The sequence below is a fragment of the Chelonoidis abingdonii genome, chromosome 17, assembly GCF_003597395.2.
Source record: "Chelonoidis abingdonii isolate Lonesome George chromosome 17, CheloAbing_2.0, whole genome shotgun sequence".
In the NCBI taxonomy this organism is placed as follows: domain Eukaryota; kingdom Metazoa; phylum Chordata; order Testudines; family Testudinidae; genus Chelonoidis; species Chelonoidis abingdonii.
Window position 1 is genome coordinate 21,478,393 of NC_133785.1, and position 26,912 is coordinate 21,505,304.

General features: G+C 39.1%; 1 protein-coding gene across 2 annotated transcripts; it reads left to right on the plus strand.

Annotated features, from left to right (window-relative positions):
• Window positions 1–1,354: 1,354 nt before the first annotated feature.
• CCDC174 (coiled-coil domain containing 174) lies at window positions 1,355–25,915 on the plus strand. 2 transcript variants are annotated; one of them, XM_032784287.2, is made up of 11 exons: window positions 1,355–1,512; window positions 4,686–4,790; window positions 6,122–6,222; window positions 7,537–7,595; window positions 8,858–9,038; window positions 12,141–12,236; window positions 14,620–14,756; window positions 15,168–15,262; window positions 16,221–16,368; window positions 17,981–18,130; window positions 22,438–25,915. In XM_032784287.2, exons 1-11 carry the CDS (start codon window positions 1,372–1,374, stop codon window positions 22,710–22,712), a joined length of 1,488 nt encoding a protein of 495 aa, XP_032640178.1. In that variant the 5' UTR covers window positions 1,355–1,371; the 3' UTR covers window positions 22,713–25,915. The 2 variants fall into 2 exon arrangements, with proteins under 2 accessions (XP_032640178.1, XP_032640176.1); XM_032784285.2 differs by having other exon boundaries at window positions 1,356–1,512; window positions 17,978–18,130.
• Window positions 25,916–26,912: the final 997 nt, after the last annotated feature.

Below are 26,912 nucleotides of genomic sequence, written 5' to 3' on the forward strand. Positions count from 1 at the left end.
CCACTAAAACCAGTATCCTGTTTTAGGCCCAAATTGCGTTCTGTGAATTCGGATGCTTTCACCTGCACTGGATCCCATTACTTCATGGCCACAGTGAGGTTCCAGGGGTGCACCCACAAAGATCCCTATTAAAGCAATTAAGTTAATAGGGCTTGATGCAGGCCCAGTGTTCCACCCTAACAGAGCCCACTGCAAGATCAGGGGTTTGGCAATCAATATACAATAGAACTAGGATTTTTTTCTGAAGAGTTACAGTCAACTAAAAAGAAAAAAAAATACCAAAACTTCTGTTAACTAGTTGTAGGAATATCACCCGAAAGGACTATAAGAGAAAAATCATTTTTTAAATGGGAAAAAAATGTAAACCTCCCAAATTGGCAGGGAGACTCAGGAGGAGGGGCAATAAGGAACATACTCCATACTTTTGAAGTTGAGTAGATTTCAAGTTGCCAGTATCTTTTTAAATTACTCTTTTTCCTCTTATGCGGCACACAATAGGGATTCACTGAAATTTTTAGTGGACAACACTCTAACTCACTTAGGGGATGATCATTACTCCAGCATAGTATTTCATTCTTAAATAATGGAAATCGTGTATACTGTAATTCAGGGAGTAATTTCCTGCGTGTGGCACTTCATATATGTATTATATAAATAAATAAAACGTGGCAGGTAAAGTCAAAATACAGCTGTTAAATAGCAAATCATTACACTTGTCACATGAATGAGTGGCCACTGCAAAAAGGGCACTGGATTATCAGCTAATGAGGAACAAAAAGAAAAACCATGCAACCCCTCCCCACCCTTATCAATTGCCTCTCTCACAATGTTTGATCGTTTTTCTCTGAACCCCAAGCGATTTTGAGATCTGAGGGTTTTTTCTTCATAGCTATAGATAATGTAAGCGTCTTGCCTTCCAGGCTCCAGAGAAAAGCTTGAGAATGGCCCCTGCGACCGCTAAGGGCTCAAAACCCAAAGGCAAATAGAACCCCCGAATGAAGGAAAAAAAGTCTCATGGTGCCCGTGGCCAGCCCCGTACCCTGCTTTCTGGGCTCCGCTCAGGCTCCTGCGGGCGGCACGCGGCTGGTCCGTCGCCTTTAGCGCGTGGTTCCCGGGCTGCTGCCGGCAACGCCAGGGCGGCCTGAGGAAAGCGGGGGTCTCTCAGCAGCAGCACGGTCGCGGATCCCCGCACAAGGCAGCAGCGGCGCGGACGCCGGGCAGGGCTGAGGGCTGCTCCCTAACCCCGTGAGCCTAGGCCACAGCAACGCCCGCCGACCTCACCATCATGGCGCCGGGGAAACCACCACCCTCCTATTCGCGCTTCACGGCACTGTCGCGATCAGTCAGGAGGTCTCCGCTCAGCGGCGCTTTATGGCAAGATGGCGGCCAACAGGGAGACGGGCTCTGTGTTGTTTATGGGTCCACTCTGTGCGCCGTAGCCGGTTTCCCGTGCCCCGGCGCAGAGGCGCCATGGACCGTAGGAAAAAGCCACTGGAGGTCACGGTCGCCTCGGTGAGTGCTGCTGGTCAGGGTGGGGAGGTCTCTGGCCTCTTCCCCCGCTAGCCCCATGTCCGAGGCTGGTTCCTGCTGCCTGCCCTGCTCTGTTCCCCAGGCTGATTCCCGCTGCCCCAGCTGGGGAATGGGCCCACGGGGGTGGGGAGAGGAAGGAGGGAGACTACACTCGCTCTCCTCTCCCAGGGTGCTGAAGAAACCCCCCCCTGGGCCGAGCAGGGTAGCTGTGTCTAGCTGCTCATCACCCTACAAGCCTGGCTCCTCCTAGCGCTGTGAGCGCATCAGCGCCAAGGTTCTGCACCGTACAGGAAATGTCGTCGTGTTGTGACTGTACAGCTCCAGCTCATCCCCTTTTGGCCAGGGTAGGTGAATGGCAAGTCTCCACCTGGCTGGAGTCAGTGGATGTAGTGATTCTGCTATGTGAAGACACAGATTAAAGTGGTGTGGTGCATCATAAGACAGCACCACAGGGTGTTACCAAGATGCAAATGTGTGTGTCCAGATTCATAGACTTTAAGGTCAGAAGGAACTATTATAATCATTTAGTCTGACCTCCTGCACAATGCAGGCTGCAGAATCTCATCCACCCACTCTTGTATCAAACCTGTGTCTGAGCCATTGAAGTCCTCAAATCATGGTTTAAAGATTTCAAAATGCAGAGAATCTTCCAGCAAGCGTCCTGTGCCCCACATTGGGTTTCTGCCAGTCTGCCCTGGAGGAAAATTCCTTCCTAACCCCAAAGGCCAAATATAAAAAAAACTTTTACTTTCTGATGTACTACAGCAAACAGTAAAGGATTTTAGAACCATTTATAAGATGTGAATGGCCTTCTGTTGTTCTTGTCTGAACCTTAAACATCAGTTTTAGCCCCTCCTGGAAAGTTCCCGTGGGTTTTTAAATCAGTTGGTTTGTAGCTCATTACAGATAAATTAAGGGTTTTGTATCTGAGCTATTTTATTTTGGTTAGTAATTACACTTACATGCAATACAAATTCAATTAGGCAAAACTTGTACTTACCCAGTTTTTAAGAGCTTTCTAGGAATTCTTTCCTTCTACCCAGGTAGTGCCTCTTTCTGAGAGGATTTGTATTAGAATTGCAGCACTCATCTCTTTGCCCTGATTGGGTCCTGGTAAGAACACAGCTACTTTATACCCCATGTAGACTAGGTTTGAAGAAACAGCTGTGCCTTGTATATCCCAGCTGGTGATCTTTATTTTCCTCTACCTATTGAGTGTGTTTATTATTTGAAATAGGGATGAGGTGCTACTGGACAATGAAGGTTCCCTTAAGAGCTGTAAAATGGTCTGTGTGCCCTGTTACATACCCACAAAGTTATATAATCCTTGGGTTGGTCTAAATACAGAAGGTTCAACATCATCTAAGAATAGTCTTTCTCCATCCTGCATGAGAAAACAAAATGCCATTCAGTAAACATGGGGTATTGTCTCTTGCCTCACCCCCAACACCTCAACCCTATTAATAAAAAATAAATCCTAATGTAAAAATAGCTTGCACTTAATACCTTTTATCCAAATATCTCAAAGTGTGTCTTTCTGTGGGAGGCTGCTATGCTTTGGCATGGCAGTTGTAGCCCTGTGACCTTACACTTTCCCCTTCAAACACAGCACATTGAACACTTCACCTGTGCACCTATGTCAGTGCTGAATTTGCTAATGTTACTCAGGCTATATTTAGGGTTTGTATTTTGTGAAGGAGATGAATGTGAATGTATTTTCTGATTTATTTTTTTTTGGAGGCAGAAGGAATTTTTGTGAAGATGCATAGTCTCTGACTGTCATTGGAAATGTCTTCTGTGGACGTTAGGGTACAGTTAAGTGATTTCCCATAGCTTGATATATTCCCTTGCTGTTAAGGGTATGCTTAAATGGAATTAAAATTGGTTAAGTGAGACATTCCTATTAAACATTTGTTTATGGAGCATCCTTCATGGGAGGTTAAGTTTCTACAAAAGTCTCAAATGTGAAAGCAGTAGGTAACTTCATTCATACCTAAGAGGTTGTCAGAACTTAAACATAACCTGAAATAAGGTGGCATTTTGTTGTTCATTTATGTTCATTGGTATACTTTTGTTTGTAGTCTAAGCATCTTTCATTGATTCATTAAAGTCTTTGATAGTTTCACTCCATTATTTTTATTAATGCTGCTTCAGCATTTTGTGTGTCAATATAATCTAGCAACTTAATTGAAACACAGCAGTGAAAATAAATAGGGTTGTATCCAAAACATACATCTAATTAACTTTTGCATTAGCACTTCTGACAGTTCAGGAAAAGCTTGGATGGTTAGTACCATTCTGTTTGTGGAAAATTTTAATATCAAGGGCAACCAACAGCTTCATTAAATTTCTTGTAGAAATTAGTTTAGTGTAGGACTGGCTGAAGAAGCCATCAGATCATAAATGTTTGTTTTGGTTGGTTGGTTGTTTTTAAAAGGGCCTCCCAGACTCCTGAAGGCAATTGTTCAAAAGCAATGCACCTGCTGAGTGAAGTTTCTTGGGCCCAGATTCTCAAAGGTATTTAGACACCTAACTCCCATTTAAGCCAATGGGTGTTAGGTACCTAAATACCTTCAAGAATGTGGGCCTTGATAACTAACATTTGTGGTGATGATTAATACCAATGGGATTTACATATTCATATTTATATAAAAAAGGAAGTCTAAAAGCAGCAGGGAAGAAGGTACTTTTAAAAAAGAGTAATGTCTATCAGCTAGTTCCTTTTTACAAAAAAAACCAAAAAATTTTTGCTTGGCAGCAAATCTCCTTAGGGGTTACTTTTTTAAATTAAAAACAAACTATTGTTTATTACAGTCTTTGGTTGCTGAAAACTTTGTAGGAGATTATGCCCATTTTGTTCCTGCAGATTTTCCATTTTGGAGTGAAGGATCAGTAATATAAATGGAAGTTTTTAATTAATTTATTTAACCACCTAATCATGTTATGTCCTATCTCATTATTTTGGATTACATATTGCTGCAAATGTCACAACGTTCTTCGTGTTCAAATCACTGCTCCTATTTTCTACATCAGAAATGCAATCAGTTTATTTTTTTTACAGGTGTAAACTCTTGATTTCTCACATAAGACTCTAGAAATTCCCTAATTATTTTGTTAAAATGATTTTTTGTTGTTTTTTATTGTGGCTGATGTAGTTGGTAGATTTAAAGGCTGAACTCTTCCGAAAGCAAGAAGAATTCAAGAAGGAAAAACTTCTGAAAGATGCTGGACTCTCTGTAAAACCCCAAACAACAAACAAGGTAGAAATAAAATATCCATCATTACTCATTATTTTTCTGTTTTTCTTTTAGTTTTTCTAGGCATCTCCCAGAATTGAAGAACAAGCCGTTAGAAAATCTGAAAAGTTATTAATACAATGTTTCATTTCCAGTTGTAGGACAAAGGTTGTGATGGCTTTATTTATCAAATTTCTATTGACTCATTTCCGGTTGAGTGTCTCTCTCAAAAAACAAAAGTCACCATTCAATTATATTGCAAAGCTGCATTTAAATAATCTCTTAACCGATGTACTTAACCCATCTGTGAGCCCCAACCTCCTTAAATGCCAGCAAGAAAAAAATGAGCTTTGAATTTTGACAAATCCATGATCAGTTGGACTAGGAAAGCACTTTCCAGAGTCAATTAATCTTCTTGGAAAATTCCCTGCCATCAGCTCCTATTCATTTATATTGAGGGAAATAATATCAGATGCCCTGCAATCTCATACTTCAATCTCTACTGCAGTAAAACCTCCGTTCATTTTTCTAAAATAATGTATTGCATAAACCTGACTTTTCAGTCATATTCAGACTTACTTTTAACATTCAGACCAAATGAATTTGTGATCTTGTGGCTATCTTGTTGTAGACTGTAGTATTGCTATGTTTGAAGACCATGCAGCACTTTTACCTCTACATGCTAAAAGTTAGACTTGTCACTATGTAATGTGTAGAACTAGAAATAGACATCTGAAAGAATTATGCAAACAGATCGGAATTAGGTGTCATTTTGAAGAAAATGGTCAGGTTATAATGCTGAAAAATATCAGTCCCATAACAGGCTATGTAATTCTGTATGAAAAGGTCAGTGACTAAGGTATATGAAGCTTTTAAAATGTTGTTTTTATTGACCGTATCTAATTAAGAACCCGAGTTCTCATAGCACATAAGAGATACTGTACACTATACTTGTATCAGTACTTCTCACACTAAGTCTTTGGCATCATTCTTCCTGATAATTTTCACCTCCAAGAACAATATGAATTTATTCTTAGATTTGCTTTTCCTTTAGTAATATTGTCCAGTAAGCAACTATTATCTTTATCTATAGCTGTTCAAGAATAAAATTTGTGTTCTAGATTTTTTAAATAAAAAAAAACAAAAAACTCATGTTAACCCCTTTGTTGGTTCTCCTTCCTGTGCTGTCATAAATATAAGATACACATGCTATTTGTCACATCACAGCAGCAGGATTATACGAAGAATGTTTAAGCGGATAAATAACTCCAGAGCCTCTCTTTTTTTTTACTTTTATTTTTTTTAGTGGTCAAATAAGGTTGAAATCCTGTGTTTTAAAAACCTATGTTCCACAGAAACCAAGCATTTGGAATAAGCAGAACACAGGGGTTTCAAGTCGAGCTGAGAAAGATGTTGAGCAGAAGATAGAAGAAGATCAAACATTAGAGAAAGCGAGGTAAATTTTAAGTTACAGCAATACAAATAAATAAGAGGAACAAATGCTTTGTAGAATTTTTTTACATTTGTAACAAATTGCATAAAAGAAATCATGCAAATAGCAGAATGCAGGTAAGAGTGGTAGCTATTCAGTTTTTGCTGGGATGCAGCTGATTAATTGCTTGTTCATTGCTCCACTTGCTGCATTGTGAGACGTCTACACTTACATTATTCTATCCACAGAAATTTGACAGAGTATAGATTTTCTTTTAAAGCATTTTCTTCCATTTCAGTAAAAGCATGGATACAAACATCACAATCAACATTTTATGCTCCAAAGAATACTTATTTATAATTTTTGCAGAAAACTGTCTCTTACCTATTTAAGTATCAGCCTAATCTATACTAATAGATATATATATACTATTCATTCTATATATATAGTAGTATACATATATAGTTATATATTTTTTTTGAGGAAAATTACAGGTCAATGACCTGTTTTGGTTAGTTGTACAATTAAAATATACATTGAAAATGTGACATCTGCTGGTTCTCTGCTATAAATTCCCCATCTCTTATGGATACATAGGTGTAAACCATTCCAGGAGCTAGTTTTAAGATATTCTCCCTGGTTTCTGTGTCCATTTAGATCAGTGGTGGGCAACCTGCGGCCTACGGGCCACATGTGGCCCGTCAGTGTAATCTGCTGGTGGGCCACGAGACAGTGTTTACATTGACCGTCTGCAGCTCCCAGTGGCCACAGTTCGCCGTTCCTGGCAAATGGTATCTCATGCCTTGTACACTGTGCTCCATATCTTGTTGCCTGAAAGTAATTACTATAGAGAGGTTCTGGGCTGATGTACAGTTTATCTTGGTCTGTCATCTAGATAATTGTAATTACAGAGATGTACAATACTTACATTATATGTTGCTGCCTATTTGATCATCTCATTGAAGTGAACTATGTTACTTTATTAAAAATTGTTCACCATACAGACTAATCAGGAATCTGTATGTTCGTAGAAATGTCAGTTACAGTTTAAACAAAATTCCTCCTTTGCTTAGCTGTTAAGATCTGAATTCTGGGTTCTAAGATTCCACTTGCTATGGTTGATAACTTCACTGATACCTTCAGCAGTGTAAGAAAAATAGTGCTTTTCCTGCAGTGTCCCCTAAGCCATTGTTTGGTTAAAAACTCTTGCAGTTCATCTCTAAGGGAAAATATCAAACATTATTACCATTTATTCCATTGCGGTCTAAATACTGAAAGACTATTCTGTTTGTGATGTACTTGGAATCATACTATAAATATAACCTGCTTTTCCTCTAGGCAGAAACTGGAAGAGAAAGCAAAGCTGTATGAGAAGATGACAAAAGGAGACTTTCCAGGTGAACAAAACCTGCATAAAACCAGTATACATTTTAAAAACCTTGCTTTTATTTGGTCACTTTAGAAGCTGGCTGCCTTAACTGTCTCATAGTTGACAGCTATTATGCTATAAAATACAGTACTTCTGTTAATCAATAAATGTAGCTTTTATACTAAATAAGCTTTTTGGAGGCACAGCGTACAAGCTGATTGATAAAGATTATTTTTGCTGAGAGAGAAAAGCCAGCGCTAAGGAAAGAATATTACTTTTTGAAGGACAGTCCGCCCTAGGAAAGAAATATGGGAATCATTTGGCTTGATCATCAAGTGAGAGAAATATATTCTGGTTTCTTAGCATAGAACCCTAGAAAAGTAAAGTTACTTTGTCATTTTGACATCCTTGGCTTTTATCTATGCTTCTGCATGCTTCCTTTTCACTATATGAAGAGTTTAACTTGGGAAAGAGAGGAGGTGACTGGCTGGTCCATATGTGAATGCCAGTAGCTAGTAGGGTCTGACTTCTCACCTTCCAGCTTTAACCATCTCTAATGCATGTGCACACTTCCACTTTCCTCTCAGCACATGTCCAGTTCTTTGTGTCATGTGACAGTTAATAGTAGAAAGGCTCAGATTCAATTTAATCCTTCAGTGCTATCACTTTCACTAGTTTCTATGTGCAAGATCCATCATATAAAATGTAGTCTCATCATTCTTCTCCTTTTTGCAAAGAGAACTCAAGTGACTGCTTAGGTGCATTCTACACATCCTTACGTTAAATTCAGTCTTAAGTAATTGTCCTCTATAAACACCATCATTGGAAACTGAACTATTGAATGTAGTAGCCTGCTGTACCCATTCATCTCTTTCATATTCACAGTTTACTTGTCAAAGAACTATTTTGTTCTCTCTAATAAAATTAGCAATTTTAAATCTGTTACTTCCCATTTCATTTTCATGTTAGGACTTGAATTAGTATTGTAACTGTTAATTAGCATAAAGATATATTTTTTTAAAGATGGTATCAGCACAGTTGCTGTGAACTTTTTTCTGGGATATATATATAATTAATTGCTTTAAATAAACAAAGTTTACATACAGAAATACGATTCATCCCATATAGCTGAATTTTCTTGACACTGGATGAGATTAAAGCATTGTCTGATAGTATAGTCAAGGGCATTGTTTGCAGCTGTGAAACTGATTGTGGCTATTCCATATTGATTTCTTGCTCAGTTGTGTTCTTTTGATGCGTGTTATCTAAGAATTGATTTTTCTGCCCTAGATGAAGAAACTGAGGATTTGTACCTTGTGGATTTCACTCAGAAGATCATAGACAAACGGAGAGAAATACATGATCTGTGCGAGAGTGAAACTGCTAGAAAGGCATCAGAACAGGAGGAAGATAAAGAAAAGACACTACCTGAAATAGAAATACCACCCCCACAGGACCCAAATGAAGAATGGTTGGTAATACCGTATGGACAGAACAAGTCTGACAAATCTGTTTTTATTTTTTTTATAATCTCATGTGCATTTAGTCTACTTTATAAAACATCTTGAATAAGAAATCATTCTGGCTGATACGAATCCATCACTTGTGATTACAACATTCTTTCCCTTTAAGAAGCATTTTTTCACGTGTCTTCTCACCCTGCAGGAAAGACTCCAGGTAGAATAGGTTATTTGTGTATAGTTTAAGATTAAGTTGTTTTTTAAATCTATGTAAAATTTTTAGTTTAGTTTTATCTAAGTGCAATTATTGTCTCTCTTCTTATGTCAAAACTAAGAGCATGTAATTGTGTGAAGATACCTCCTCAAATCCAACTCTTTCCTTTGGATGGATAACCATGCAGGCATTACTGAGCTTTCTGAACTAGTTCAGGGAAAGACTTCCATTACATAGACCAGATTATGTCAATTGACCTCCTTTCTAAAATAGGGTTATGTTTTCAAAGTGAGGAAATGGGATGTTTAGACGCCAGTCTTATTCACAAACAAGATTTTGGGGTCTGGTACCTGTTTGATTTTCAAATAGTTAAAATTTAGCTTCATAGGGTTTTTTTTTTTTTTACCCTTGAGATCACTGAGACAAAATGTTAAACTAGGTAATCTACCAGTTATTTTTCTTTTAATGCCATTATATAAAAGAGGAGAATGCAATAGGTTCAGAAAACATAATTTATATGCCTTATGGAACACATTTCCCCCTTACTTTGTCTCATCTCTCAACGACATTGACTTGCTTAGTGCAGCTGGACTTGGGAATTCTAGAAGTTTCAGTGTATGGGGAAGGCTGGGCTGTATGAAAGCTAAATCATTCTTATCTAGTGCATAAGGTAACTAATTTAAACTGAGCCTTTTTAGATTGAAAAGGGAAAACCTTTGATCTTCCAGAAAGAGACCCAGAAGTTCCAAGTTTCTCAGACTGTTAACATATTTGCAAGTAACATTTCCTTCCACAACTATGAATTTTAAACTGCTGACCCACAATTGATGTTGTTTTGAGATGTATTGATCAAGAAAATGTGCTGTAAATAAGAATGATATTAAAACGTCTTATATGTTTTCCTGCTGAAGTTATGGGAATTCTGATCCCCTTATCGATGCAGACAGTAAATCAGACTTCCTACCTGGAAGCATTATTTAACTAGACTAATTTTTACTGAAACAACCCTGCTCCCTTTCAAGTAGTAATTTCCTCTGATCACATGACTTTCAAAGTCAGCAGGAGTTTTGGGTTTCTGGCATTACTGTATGTACAGATTTTCTCTATATGGAGGAAGACAGTGCTTTAACAGCATTTCTTTAAGCTCTAGAATTTTAAACTACCCATAAAAACCCTTTTGTAGTTAAGTTTCAGGTGGCCAGTAGTCTTTCAGCAAAGATACTATAAATAATTATGAAACCTAGCTAGCTAGGTATTTTTTTCTTGTCTGTTCATAAAGAAAACAGTGTATGCAGATGGAGGTTTTACTCCTGTAATCAGCTTTGAACAATAACTAGTCTGAAAAGTAGAATTACAGTTTTTCAATTTATTAGTTTAAGACAGGAGAGAATGTCATTTTGTTTCTTACAGCGTATGGGGGGTAGTAGGCCCATAGTGAAGAATCAGAAAGCTGTAAACCTGAACAGAGTAGAAATATGTAATACTAGTATACTTCTACGTCTAAGGTGAAACTGTCTAGTTATTCTGTGCCCTTATCAAGTTTAAATATCAGAAATGTAAGCCAATGTGTTCACCTTCTATATACTTGTCTTCACCCCACCTCAAGAAAATGAAAAAGACAGTTCTAATTATTTACTGATAAGCCTCCAGGAACTTTGTCTCAGCACCCTGCACAATGGGGCTCCAATCTCATTGGAGGCCTTTGGGCAGTACCATAGGATTAATATATACCACTAATTATTCTCCAGCCATGTGTATACTCTTGGGCCAGAGGTCACTGATAGAAATATTTTTTCAATTGTCGTATAATTTACTTGGTAAAAATAAATGGCACTAATACTAAGAGTATATCTGCCCTGCAGTTAGACCCACAGCTGGTCCGTGGCAGCTGACTTGGGCTCGGGCTAAGAGGCTGTTTAATTCCAGTGCAGAAGTTTGGGCTCGAGCTGGAGCCCACGCTTGGGAGCCCTCTCCCCTTGCACTGTCCTAGAGCACAGGCTCCAGCCCGAGCCTGAATGTCTGCACCACAGTTAAACAGCCCATTGGCCCAAGCCCTGCAAACCTGTGTCAGCTGGCACAGGCCAGCCATGGGTATCTAATTGTAGTGTAGATATACCCTCAGTGCCCTTAACATTTATTTAAAAAGCATAACTTAATGAAACAATAAATCTTTAAAAGTTTAGTATTTTGGGACTATTTTGTACTCTGGTTCAGCGATACTTTGTCGTCTGTGTGTCTTGAGTTTCTAAAATGGCATAACAAGAACTGTTTAATGCTAAAGAACTGTGTGTAGGATTGGTGGACAATAAGTACCTCTGTTTCTTATTCTCCCCACAGTTTTAAGTGGAGCATTCACTATGATAAAGAGCTTTACCTAAATCACACTATGTAAAGGGAGCTTCAAAGGAACAACATTCTGCCTGATTTCCTAGGCTTTTGTTAAACCAGTTGAATGATTACTGAAGCTCTTAGTAAATGAGCCATAGACTGATAATTGCATTATACTATAGCAATTTAATATTTGTGTGAGAAGTCAGTGCTGCATCATTATTTTCACTACAGGAAGCAAATATTATGCTTGCAATGTTATTTTGACTTGGGAACTACATGACATTGTAACTTGTAAACAGTTTTCAAACTGTCTTATGAAGGAAGACAGTTGGCTCAAAATGAGTGATATTTTATTCAATGTGATAAATCTGTCAGAAACCTTGTTTAAAAATATGTCCTTTTAATTGTTAAACTAGGTCTGTTAACTGTTAGGATGGAGGTAACTTTAACACCCTGAATGTGAATGTTCTTTATGGAACGTATTCAGTTAATTTTTTTATCCTTTGGATAAGAGTACTATAAATCTGAGAATATAAATTGTGTGAAATTCTTTTTACTTTCATTACAGGGTTGATTATGTGGATTCCTTAGGCCGATCTAGACGCTGTATGAAGAAAGATTTGCCAAATCTGCTTAAAATGGATAAAGAACTTCAGGGGAAAAGGTATGGCTTCTCTAAAGAAAGTATTTTCTTCCACAAGATTGGTAGTGGTTTTATCAAAACTTCCTCTGTGAACACATGCATTTGTCCTAAGCTATTCATTTCACTGGCAACTGAACTCATCCTCTGAAAAGTGTGTGGTAGATTAAGGCCAGGTCTACACTGCGACTTTAAATCGGTTTAATGGCCGATATACCGATTTAACGCTGTACCCGTTCACACGACGTCGTCATTAATATCGAGTTAAACGGCTCCTTAAATCGATTTCGGAACTCCTCCCAGACGAGAGGAGTAGCGCTAAATTCGATAGTGATAACTCGGATTAGGGTTCGTGTGGACGGAAATCGACGTTATTGGCCTCCGGGCGGCATCCCAGAGTGCAGCACTGACCGCTCTGGACAGCAATCTGAACTCGGATGCAGCGGGCAGGTAAACAGGAAAAGCCCCGCGAACTTTTGAATTACATTTCCTGCTTGCCCAGCGTGGAGCTCTGATCAGCACGGCTGGCGATGCAGTCTGAAATCGAAAAAGAGCTCCAGCATAGACCGTACGGGAGATACTAGGTCTGATCGCTGTATGGGGAGACAAATCTGTTGTATCCAGCTCCGTTACAGAACACGAAACGCCAAAGCGTTTGAATAAAAAACTGCAGGATACACAGCGCTGCGTGACAAGCGTAACGGGAAGCCAGAGACTCAAATGGACGCTCATGAAGGGAGGGAGGGGGTACTGAGGACTCCAGCTATCCCACAGTCCACAGCAGTCTCTGAAAATTATTTGCATTCTTGGCTGAGCTCCCAATGTCTGTAGGTTCAAACACAGTGTCTGGCGTGGTTCAGGGAACAGCTCCTCAGTTTATTTCCCCCCACCACCACGTGAAAAAAAAAAGGGAAAGATTGCTGTGCTATGGCGTTTGCTCAATGCACTCCGCGAAAAAGGCGCCAAAGGGTTGTCTGCTGCCTTCACAAAGGGAGGGGTGAGGCTGTACCCAGCACCACCCGGGGCAGTGTTTTCTGCCCCATCAGGCACTGTGCTCTCAACACGGAAGTGGGAACTATGGGATAGCTGAGGAACAGCTACCCACAGTGCACCGCTCCTGAAATCGATGGTAGCTTTGGACCATGGACGCAAACAATCGATTTCGGGATCTCACTGTGGACGCGCTAAACCGATTTTATTAGATCTGTTTTGTAATATCGGTTTAAGCTAATTCGAAATAATCGTGCAGTGTAGACGTACCCTCACATTTTGAATGGTGCCTGAGTTGAGGCCATGTATGCCAAACTTAAATACACCGAATTTTTATAAACTACTAAAGCTCAGATTCTGATGGAAAATGCTAATGAAATCCAAAAACTTCACTGTAGAGCATTGGCTCATATTTGTCCTACAAACAAAAGTTTATTAAATTTAATTTAGCAGCCTATCTGGTACTTGACTTGTTTTTTTTAAAAACTGTGGTCCTTCTATAGAAGTTGTATTTTAGTGTGCCCTCAACCTAAAGAATCCCAGCAGATATATATATATATATTTTTGTCCTGGATGATCTGATTTCAAGGCTTTTAATAAAGTCAAATACATGACGTTCTGAGTGAATTTGTTAGAACTCCAGTTGAATAGTTAATTACAGCTATTCTGATAAAACTAATGGCAGAAGTGAAAATTATATTGGAATGAAATGTGCCATAATTGAGCATTTATATTATTGAATTGTAAGCTTTCCTCCTTGAAAATTCTGCAGCCTGTTCTTTATAATTCAAAACAGAATGAAGAATATAAAATTGCATAGGAAGTACATTCTCTGTATTCACCTAGATAAGTGGTCTGCAATCATATTTTGCTCTAGCCTAGCTAGATTGAGGGAAAGAAATGTTTCTGCCTCCCAAGAGAAAACATAAAAGTATTTTCTACCTCAGCTACTGAGGTTCCTCATTTAAATGTTTCATCATTTTACATTAAACAAATAAATGCTATTCACGTTTTTGTATCCAGTTCACATTGGTGAAAGTGTTGCTGTTATTCTACTTTTGGTGACTATTCTATTGAGCACTGATCATCTCTCACTTCTATTTTCAGTTATTAGTGACTTCACAATGCCTGTGAAAATGGTATCAACTTCTTTTTAAGGATGTTTAATTAGAATTATTTTACTGTGCTGTGCCAGATGTGGTATCATATCCTTTCCTCCATCCTCTATTCTGTAATGTACTATAAATTCCCATACTGTGCTCACGACTGTAGTACCTTGGTGCCTTCCATTAGTGTTCTGCAAACTATGTCCACACTTCTGATGAGTAATGAAAAATGGCTTAGCTGTTGTCATACTTTCATTGTTCAATACCAAAGAACCTTTACACTTTGTTGTTTGGGTTTTGTTTTTTACTAGACAAGGCACTGAGGAGAAGACTTTGTTGTCTGAAGATATGAGACGAGAACTTCAGCGGCAGCAATGGGAAAGAGAGGAAGAAGAGGCCCTAAAGAAACCTGTGGGACCCATACATTATGAGGACATTAGAGAAAATGGTTTATATTCATTCCTTTGTATGGTTTATCTTCACTGGAAGATGGTTTTTAGAGGAAGAAGGTGTAATTCATCAGGAAGTATAAAAAATATTCCAGTATAAGTATATTCTTTCCTTGTTAAACTGTGTTAGAAATAGCCACTTAATTTACACAGGAATAGCATGCATTCATCTACTGACAGAAAAAATAAGTAAGGAAAAAAACCTAGTCTTCTAAGAGAAGTTGCTGGGAAGCATCATCACATGAGTCAATTAAAACTAGACTGGACATAACACTCTAATGCTATTGTCAGGCAGGGCAGTGGGCAAGATGACCTAATGAGTCTCTCCAATAACTTATACCCTGGTGATTTCAAGGGTGCTGCAGCTGTAAATCTGATGAAACCTAACTGTTGAAAATTGTTCCTTTCAGAGGCCAGACAACTTGGTGTTGGCTACTTTGCCTTTGCTCGTGATGGAGCACTGAGAAATAAGCAAATGGAGACTTTGGAAATGCTAAGAGAGCAGGTATGAAGCTAAAAGTAGATCCGTAGCCTGTGCTGGGAACAGCCTTGGATCCCCATCTTTATACAGAATTTTGGAACCTTGCACTGTATAACATGTAGTAAATGTGTTGGAAAATAGTACTTGTGTAAGATGTTGAACTGCAGAGCATCAACACCTGTAGTTGTCCACTCATGATCTTTGATGCTGAAAGGCAAAATATTTAGAAATAAATTTTCAGTGGAAGTAACCTGAAGTTTGCATGCATGAAAGTGTTACTGTAGTTGTGTCAGTGAATGGATATTTAGACTTCAGAACGCCATTTGCTTGCACAGTTGCAATAATTGTATGTGTGCAGTCTTGATAAATACACAACCATGGCTCCTACCCACTGGAATTTGGTCCCTAAAGTTGAGGAACTACTTTTCAATTATTACATTTTTGTATTAATTTCTCAGTATAATAAAATGTTTGAAAGGCTTTTATCCTATCAATATAGGGAAAGGTTTGCAGGAACAGGTACAAAGTTACATGCATAAAATAAATGTTGAAATCCTAAAATAAATCCCTTCCCCCATTTTGGCTTATCATTCATGAATTTCTTTTGAGTTGAGATTAGGTGTAGCTTCAGTGAAAAACCTGTTTCTTCTACTCTCTGGAAGTTTTCATCTTGTATGTGAAATAAGTATCTTACACCTCTTCCACATGCCTCTCTGTAGCAAGCTACTTAGGACAGAGACATGTTTTGTTGGGCATACTTAGCCACATTTTACTGTACCATGTTCACAGCTTAAACCAATGGTAGTAAGTATTATGCCTGGTAGTGTGTACAAGTTTGTATTCAAGGAATGGGGTCATTATCCTCCCCATTGAGAAAGTGCAGCTGATAATCAGTTCATTTCTGGGTATAATTGAAGGAGATGCACAGTTGACTACAACCAAATACAGGATTAACTAATGAACATTTTCGGTTACCGTTAAGACCACAGACCAGAGGACTAAACGTGAACATTTAAAGGAAAAACGAAAGGCAGTTCTGAAAACAAGGCTTTCTAAACTTAAAGCAAGAAAGATAAAGAGACTAAGAGAAGATGGACTAGAGGAAGAAGCAAACAAACTAGAAAATGAAGGTATGGTCTGTAACAAGTATCTTGGTTTTAAAACATTCTCCCTCAGTATTGTGGAAAGTATTCTGTTCAGATTGAATATCTGTGTTTGAATATCAACATTATATATTTTGAATATATTATATGGCTTTGAAAAAATTAACAGTTGAAATTAATTGCACATAGGTATAAAATCATATATACTAAAAATAGTTCTTTCCATGGAGAGGAAAGTGTTGTGTTATGTGCATTGTCTTGCCTTTTAGATTCACATCTGCCAGAAAGAATTATGCAGGTCACCATTTAAATATATGCACTTCTAGCTTGGAATGATTTTTTTAATGAGCGAGGATAAAAATGATAGCCAATTAATTGAGGTGTGAAGAAATACAAGCAGTTTGTTTAGAGCTGTCTTGTAGGGAATGTCAGATACTGTATATTCATAGAATTAAAGTGATTGCAGGTGGTAGTTAAGGGCCAGAATCTGTATTCAGATGACTGTGCACAGCTATCGGAGGCATACGTTTGCTATTAAGCCTATAGCTTAATTTATGTATGCAGAAAAACTCCTTCTGCCATGTGATTTTTGTGAACGTTTTTTTTTTTAAGTAAAAGGTTCAGTATGCACAAATGGACACATTCCAAAGCTTATTTGTAACTTGGTGGTACAAAAAGGAATACCTTCTAGTAACAGCAGTCTGTGGGTGAGCATGATGAGATTAAATAATGCTACACAATTGAGTGTATGTCTTCATTGCAGAGTTAACTTGAGTTATCTTTTAAATTAACTCCACTTGAGTGAGAGTGGCCACACTGTGAAATCACACTCAAGCTACACAAGAGTGGTTGTGTTCGTAGCTAAGTTGTGCCAACTCGACTTTTAGCTTAGACCTTCTGATGGGTCAGCAACCTCACTCAGATTAAGGATTTTTGTGTGGATGAACTCAAATTCGAGGCAACATGCAAATTACAAGCTCTGAAAAAGGTGAATGTCAGAAATGTAAAGGGAATGTGGCCTCATTTCACAACTTGCAGAAATGAATTTTTGAATTCTAATCCCAGCTCTCCACTGGCTCCATCTGTGGTATTAAGTCACACTATCTGCTTCCTCATCTGTAAAATAGACTTAGTACTTTCCACCTCCCAGTAATGAGAGAGTGCTTAAATGTAAAATGCTTTGGAAATGCAGAACAGTAGTATATCAATGTTAAGTATTATTCTTTCAGATCAGAATAAGAACACAACTTTTTTCTAAGATCACTGAAGTGGAGATACATGCGAGTAATGTTTTCACTCTTTCCTAATTTCCCATTGCCAGTAGAACACTCAGCCTATTCCTAGGTATGTTATTAGGCAATACATTTTCAGCCGTCCCTTCTTTTACACTGAAAATCTAATGAAGGGTCATAGATTCATTTCTAGATTGTCTGGCTTATCCACTGTGGCTTCTGAACTAATACACAGTAAATTAAAAACCAACAAAAGACACCTGCCTAGTGAGGTGCATTTCATTCTAATTAGATAACTGCTGTAGACATTATTAGTGTGAATGTGGAGTAGCTCTTGTCATGTATTCATCCTATAATATTTGAAAAATAAACCGATAACAAATTTCTTTTCCCTTTTTCAAAAGAAGAGGAAGAAGTTATTGGACCACTGCCAGCTGAACCAGAAGCCCCTGTGGCTCCTAGAGTTGCAGAAAGTAGAAAAGTGGAGGTGGTCATTCAGGAGAGAAAAGATACAAAGGCTGGTGTGCCCTATGTTCGAGAGTGGGATAAAGGGAAAGGTAAGAAAACTGAACTATGAACGTAGCATGGTATAGTCAAACACTGTTTATTAATGGGATCAGAACTAGTGTCATTTTTATACATCATGATCCTGAGAAGTAAAGTAATATGCTTTTCCTTTTGCTTTTAAATTTACATTGTCATTACTTTATGGTGAGCCCTAAAAAGAGAGTGACAGCCTTGACTATGACAGGAGCAGCTGCTGTAACATAACATAATCTTACCCTTCACACAGGTTTTTGCGTTCCATACAAAGATACTGATGGAAGAAGGTTGAAGTGTGAATTTTTTTTAGTTTATAACCTATCCTGATATGCAAAAATAATTGCTGTAACTTTACACTATGCCAGGGGTAGGCAACCTCTGGCATGTGTGCCGAAGGCAGTATGCGAGCTGATTTTCAGTGGCAGTCACCTGCCTGAGTTCCGGCCACTGGTCCGGGGGACTCTGCATTGTAATTTAATTTTAAATGAAGCTTCTTAAACATTTTAAAAACCTTATTTAGTTTACATACAACAATAGTTTAGTTATATATTACAGTCTTATAGAAGGAGCCTGTCTAAAAACGTTAAAATGTGTTATTGGCATGCAAAAAACCTTAAATTAGAGTGAATAAATGAAGACTCAGCACAGCACTTGTGAAAGGTTGCTGACCCTTGCACTATGCGGTGTGGATGGGCAGGATGTGTCACACAGAAGAGTCTAAGCTGTAACTGCATGAGTAGGTAGAGTATTGCACCAAATTACATAAACGGACACCATCGAGGCATATGTAGAGCGAGGTCACTTTCCCTAAAATGCTTCCATGGTAGAAGGGAATTTTAAGGGAAGGATTTGAAGGAAAGGCAGAAAGGCTGTTGGCACACAGTGAGTGGAGGCTGTTCCATGGTTCTTGTGAAGGAAAGTGCATGTAAGAAGATGGGAAAAGTGGGGGAAAGAGAGGAAACAGTGAGAGAGATGTAGGCAGCATTGGGCAGATCCTTGGAGGTGTGGACACGTAGTTTGAACTTAATGCAAGAGTGTGTGTGTGCGCGTGTTAAAAGTAGTAAATTTGGAACTGAAGAGAGGGCCCTCCCTCATAATGAGGTATAGTTACAAATTGCTGTAGCCACATATTCATCAAATTGTCAAGAGTTAAGTGATGTAGTTAGGACCACCAAATTAATTTATAGTGAATACAAATATCTGGCCTTTGGCCTTCTGGTTACGAGGTAACATCAACCCTACTACAGCACATGAGGGTAAACTTAATTTAACTAGCCAAACTTTTTCTTAGAAGTGAACAGATATGCTCTATGAAGAAAGTAACTAACTTTATATTTCAATCATTAATGTATGTGTGCCCTCCGCTCTGCCCTTGCCTTTATTCATGCTGTGGTAACACTTGGCAGCATCTTCCTTTTCCTGAATGCTAAGTGACTTTACTGTCCTTTAAATCCTTTCTCAAGACTCACTCCTTCCATCTCACTCCCTGCCATTAATCTAATCTCAGGCACTCTGGCCAGAGTGCACCAAAGGAGCATTGTGACACAACGCCTGACATCTAGGCGCTAGAAAACCACTGGAACAGCACTGGGATTTACAAAGTCTGAGTTAGGCACTTAGGCTGATATACAATGAATGGGGAGAGAGGAACCTTAGACTCTGATTCACAAAAGCCAACATGCTAGGTGGAGAGCTGCCTAACCTAGCCCAGGGGAAATGCTGACGAGGGCTGTATACATTTGCACGCGCGCTCTCTCTCTCTCACCCAGTGACTGTTCCACTGTGGATAAATATTTAAGTAGTCATTGGGCCAGAGAGCAAGAGAGAGACTCTGTAGCCTAGTGGTAAAGACACCCACCGGGGAGGTAGGAGACTCTGGGTCCAGTCCCCCTGCTCTAATCATTCCATTATTTATCCACAGTGGAACAGCTTCAACAGGGGAGACAGAGGGCCCTACATCAGAATAGCCCACAGCATAGTGATTAGGGTGCTCTCCTGAGAGGTGGGAGACCTTTGTTCCACTCCGTTCTCCCTCTCTGCCTAAGGGAGGAAATTGAACCTGGGACTCCCACATCCCAGACAAGTGCTCTAATCACTGGGCTAAAATTTATAAGGTGAGCTGCACTATTCTCACGTCTATTAGATCAGGCCACAACTTAAGTGGGCAAATGCTTATCTTCCTCTGGTTTGTGAATCACTCTGGGGCATAGGTGGAGGACACAGGCATCCAGACACTTAGAAGACGGCAGTAGGGCACATGCCCAGAGGCAGCATATAGGTGCCTAAGGACAGTTACCCTGAACCATGAGTGAGTTTAGGTGCCTACAGAGGTGTCACAGTTCTCAAGCTGCTGACGGGCGCCTCCTACTGGGCAGGCACTGGAAAATCCTTAGGACTCTCCCATCTGCCTAGGTTAGGGTCCCTATGATACTAATTATGTTAAACAGTCCTTTTATGTTGAGGTGACTCTTGGCTCCCATTCCCCATGTCCGTTGTGTATGGTCTCAGATTCCCTAACCGCAACTGCCTATTTGGTTCATCTTGGGACTTGCTGAACCTATTGTACCTGGCCAGTACCCCCGGGTTGTTCTCCTTGTAGGCACAGGGTGGGGGGCTCCCTTAGCCATTCTCCGAAGGCTTCCAGATGGCCTCTTTAGGAACTGTAGAGCTGCCATCTGCTCTCTCCCAGACCTGCCCAGCAACTGTTGGGAACTTCATGTTTTTAAGCCCTTTATTCAACCCTTGACATTATTGATAGGGCTGGAGGAGTGGGACCAGCCTTTCCCACAGCAGCTCTTTAACCCTTAGTTACCGGTTCAGCATTTATACATTCCATCACAGGGGTTTAGGCAGCAGTTTTGTGCATCGCATTGGAGCCAAAACTAGGTCTTAGGTACCTGAAATAGGGAATTAGGCTCCTGAGCATTCAGGCCTCTCGCTTCACATTCTGGCACCTAGGCCCCCTGAAACCTACTCACTCCCCACAGGGGGGTCCCGGACCCCTGGTTGAGAACCACTGGTATAGATAATACTTATTCCTGCCTCAGTGCAGGGGATTAGACTAGATGGCTTATCGAGGTCCATTCCAGTCCTACATTTCTATGATTCTATACTATTGCAATACTACTAATATGGTACTCTACAACAGGGGGTTCTCAACCTCTTTCTGAGGCCCCCTCAACACGCTATAAAAACCTCCGTGGCCCACCTGTACCACAACAACTGGTTTTCTGCATATCCAGTAGATTAAAAGCCAGGGCTTGTGTTAGGAAGTAGCAAGCAGGGCAATTGTCTATGGCCCCATACCACAGGGAGCTCCACAAAGCTAAGTTGCTCAGGCTTTGGCTTCAGTCCTGCATGGCTTGGGCTCTTGCTTTCTGTCCTAAGCCCCAGCGAGTCTAATGCCTACCCTGCACTGTGGTTTATTTTGAGGGACGCCCTGAAACCTGCTCACGGCCCTCTAAGGGGCCTTGGACCCCCGGTTGAGAATCACTTCTCTACAAATAGTGTGTAGACCTAAATTACAAATAAAATTTGAAAAAATAGTTACAAGTCTGATTTGTAAATCAATTTGTAGCACCAGAAGCACTGTAAGATGTGCAGTTCCTTGCTCTGTTTAGAAACTTTTGTTTGCTGAAGTTAACATTTGTATTGAAATAGCGTAAAAAGGCTGTCTTCAGAACTAGAGCCCCTTTTTGCTATACGTTGTACAAATCCACAGCTTATAATCAGTTGATAGGTTCCTGTACCACTGTACATGGGGTAAAAAGCTGTTCAGGTCATCTTCAATGTAAAACGTATTTATCGTGAACTTGAGCTGTCATCACGCCATTTCAAGCTACCTTTAAAAATTTGTCATGGGAAACGATTGACTGTAATAGAAGTTGAAATGCCTACCATTGTAATGAAATAAGCACCATCACAGGTCATAGCACATTCCGACCTCATTGACTACCCTAGCATAATTGTCATTTTTAAATATCTTTGGGTTGTTACTGCTTTAATCTCATTTAGAACATGGGCTTCCCCTTACAATTAGCAACTGTCTTCTTAAAATAACCAATATTCTTTAACCTAAGGGGTAAAAGTTGTCTTAAAATATTTTTTAAAGTGTTTTGGTTCCTGAGGTTTGAAGCAAGTGGAGTGTCAGCTTAATACTGATGAAATTAAGTGAAAGGCTGTAGTGCAGATTACTTCAATCAATTCAGTTTTCCATTTCTGTTAAACACTGAAGAATAAATCCCCTCACAGGAAGGGAACATAAATGATCTTTGTACAGTCAAATTTATTTTTAAGTTACCATGTTTTTCCTATCTAACAGAATTTACTTTTGGACAATGGTCAAAGAAATGTGCAGATGAACGAGATCCAGAATTTGCACCACCTTCCAATTACTTTGTTTGTCAAAAGAGAGCCAATAACTACCAAAGCCAGAGTTGGAACAAGCTTGGATCCTCTCATGAGGAACTGGGACAGGAGTCAACACAGAACAAGCCGTTTCCATCGATGCAGAATTACTGCAACAATTTGGAGGATCAGCAACCAGTTTACCAAAGTCTAGATGACATGTTGTCTTACTATAAACAAATGACTTGAGCTTATCCAAAAGCATAAGCAAGAATCTTAACTTAAATAAGTGAAATAGAATTATGTTCTTAGCATTCACCTACTGTTTTTCCCAGGTTTTGGGGAAATAAGGTTCCTGTAAATAGATACCTTATTAATTAAAAAAATCTGTCATGTGAAGTAATGCTTTCTGAACTGTATCACACAACAGCCACACATTTGCTTCATCAGTGCTGTATTGTATTAAGAGGATAAGTTTTGATGGTGGTAGTTGATTGTGGTATTTGACACTTATTTTTTTACCCTATAACCCTATTTTTTGTCATTTTCCTGCATTTTGCCTGTTTTGAAATTTATGAATAGAGATGCTATTTTTAATAGGTAACACTTGTTTTAGTCCTTTTTCAATGAAACCCTCTTCCCCTCCCTCCCAAAAAAAAGGACATTGTTATAAGAGCTAACTTCTTAGAAGTGTCAAATTGAGAATACTCTGACAAACTGAAAATCAAGTCCAATGATTATATGGTCAAATACTTCTAAAGAAACAACATTCAGCCAGTTACTCCTATTTGCTAATTAAACCATCTGGTGTTTAAATACAAAACCTTCATTTTTTTTATGAGAAACATTTGTTTACCTAATGTCACCTGTTGACTTTACTGGTGAGGGTAGTTCCCTTCCTATCCCTAAATAGTTGTGTGGGGTTCCTTATGTTGTTGTTATGCCTGCTGCATTCTGGAGATGTGTGTATAATCTGTAATTCTGTAAAGCACTTCAAAGCTTGAGAGGCACTGCATGAATCAATATATAATATCCACGTGAAGGGGTAGACCAATCATAAACACATGATTCAAGTAGAAGCCGTGGCACTTGATACTACCATCGTAATAGCTTAAACAGATCTGATATATCAGTGTTTCCAAGATACATTTTTTTCTTGCTAGGTGTATATGGCTTTATTTTATGTTTAACCCATTTACCAACATACATTACTTTTATATGCTGTTGCAATAATTATTGTATAACCAAATTGATATGCACGCTACTACTACGCTTCAGTTAGCTAAACAAACAGTGGGTGGTATTTGATATTTAGAAAAAATAAATTTGATTGCAGGGGGCAATTTAGATCATTGGAGTTATTTTGAAAGCTTATACGAGGACACCAAGATAGTGGTAATCTGGAAAATTTCATTTCAAATATACCCTGTCACTTAACCTTATAAATACTATCAAAGTGATAAGCACAGCAGCAAACACTGAAGTTGGCATGGAGACTGTCAGTGTTTTACTCTTGTAATAGTGCTTTTCATCCTAGGGTCTCAGAGTGCTTTGCAAAGGTTGGTAAGTAATAGTATCCCTATTTTACCAATAGGTTCAGGCGTGCCAAAGTAACTTTAGTTTCATATTTCTGTTTAATAGATTTAGTGCTTGTAAAAGGTGCTGCAGAATGAAAATTTTAATCCACCCAGTAGAGCTCAGCTAACAGTGCAAATTTCTGTGCCTTCCTCACTGATGTTTCAAGCCTGACCTGGACCAATTTTTAAGGGTTGAGAGGGGACATCTGTCCGCATATCCCTCTCATCCTCTGAGTTTGTCCCAATGTGAATGAATTTGAAGCAGCAAACTAGAAGCAAACAGTTCTTTGATAATAATTGTTTGGACCATCCAATCACCTCTCCTTCGTGCAAAACAAAAACATAACCATGGATATCTTTTTAAAGAACTCACAACAATTAGCCAGTTTACACTGAAGTGAAATGGGAGGAAAATGTTCTAAATCTGGCCACTTTCACTGACCGTCAAAGTTTAACTTTCTTTATAATGATAGGTGGCACAACAAAAATGGTTTTTCAGCTCTGATCTCTCTCGTTTATGAGTCAAAGTTAATGTCCACCAGATGGCAGCGTAGTACTTACTTGCTAGTAACAACTCACTGCAATTGCTTTCATCCATGTGTGGGCAATTTATGTACCATTCCCTTCCCATTAGCATTGAGGAATTATCTGTATGAATCTCCAGTACATTGACAGGCTGTTACAGAACCCATAACAATTATCCCAAATGGTACACTGAAGAAGGTATAGCTCAGGATTTTTGGGCTAGCACACAGCCATTTCTATATTTAGGCAGCTGCATTCAACAACGCCACCTGCAGATGAAACCCAGAGCTGAACATGAAACGGGCAGGGTAGTCTCAATGGAGTGCCATCAGTTGTGGAATTCGCAGACATCAGGCTGAAGTTAAATCTTGCAAACTTTAGGAACTAATGCATGGTTGAACTCATGTAGCAAATACCTCAGCTATACAATGTCCCCAGCACTGTGCCCCTGGAATAAATAACCTAGATTCCTCATAAACAAACAGCTTCAGTGTATGAGGGAAGGGAGAATGGTTTGCTAGCCTAGAAATGTTGACATATTTAAAGAATGTAATGGGAGCTAGAATATACAGTAATGAAATCTGTTGAAAAATATAATCGGCTTTTGATCAGAGAGTCAGGGGTCAAAGTCCTTTACAAATATTAACTAATAACACCTTCAGGAGGTAGGGAAGTAAGTATCACCATCTCCGTGTTATGAGAAGGGAAATTGAGACCAGTTATGTGACATGTTTAAGGCCACAAAGAACCACCAGCTGAGGAGGATGAGGATTTGGGAGTTCCTAGTTCCCAGTCCTATGTTCTGGCCATTAAGTCATACTAATACTCTACTATATAACTCTGAGGCTCTCTTTCCCCCTAATTTACTGCTTGTTAATTTACCAATCAAGATATGGGAAGAACTCTTCTCGTCTCACAGAATCAGTTGAAGCCTAAGCCCATTGTGCACATTCTTAAATTCCTCTTAAATTTTAGGCCAGAGTAGCTTTGAAATTTAGGTGAGCAATGCTCTGTACCAACCAAGTGGTTTATACTGTAGGATTCTGACCAATTGTGATGTAAATGTTCAATTTTAGAATGTAGAACTTCGAGCAAATCACCTATTCTGTTCTCGTTGACAACTAATATAGCTTATAATAGCAACATTCATGTTTGGAATACCTTTGTTGTTGGTTTTTTTTAATCAAAAGTAGGCTGCATTTAAAGCTGTGAGTTTGATGAATCTTAAATGATCGAGGTAAGAAATTCAAGATATTTTACTGTAAAAAGTTCTAATCTACTGTTGGTTCCCATTTTGAAGCTGTGTTTTGACATTACTTACTGAAAAATAAAATCTCTGGTGTTCATTAACTAGATGTTTGTAGTAGACTTGTGTTCTGATCAAAATTGGATCAAAACCACATCCAGAGTACAAAACAAAAAACAAAAAAAACAGGTTAAGAAAACCAACAGTTGGTTGCAGCTAAGTGAACAAATCACCCAGGCTGGAAAAGGGTTATGTCATGGTTAAAACTCAAGACACAATTAGAGCTGATACACATGATGTTTAGAGGCCCAATGCAGACTTCCTTTTCTGAATAGCTTGAATAATTTGGTATTGGACTTGTGCATGTGAGCGCACTACTGGATTTTTCTGCATATTTATCACAATCTGACTCTAAATATCTTGTGCAATTAGGTATAAAGGGTGGGTTTTTAAAGGTGCCAGGCACCCAACTCTTGCTAAATTTCAATGAGATTTAGGTACCTAATTCCCTTGGTCCTCTTTAAAAATCCTAGCCTAAAGGTAAATAGTGAGCCCACAAAGATATGGCAGCTAGAAAGTAGCAACATGCCTTGTGTGTTGGACATTTAACATTATTTTAAAGTGGAAAAATAGACGTGAGTGCTGTAATAGACCTGCAGCAGTATGCCATCTAGTCCATTCATCCTCCACCATAGGAGTGTTTCCTCCAGCCCAGACTTTGGTACTTTGTCCAATTCAGTTTTAAATGACCCAAGCAATGTGGGCCATTAGGGTGTTAATCATGGAATCCTACTCAAATTCCAGCAGGAGCGAGCCGGCGTAGTTTAAACACCACACTAGTATTTATTTATTGTCCTAAGCTGGTGTGCAATGTTGCTATACACTTTACACTCCTGTTGGATTCCACACCAGAAGTGGCTGCATTTCTGCAGTGGGTGAAGCAATTCCTGCATGCACATTTTTTTGATTGAGTAATATGTTTGCACTACTACTTTCCTCCTAGGGTCTCAACACTGCAACTATTTATGAATCAAGACTCACATCACTGTTCTGAAATAACAGAGTGTTGCTGTCCCTACTTTACAGATGAGTTGAAATTGT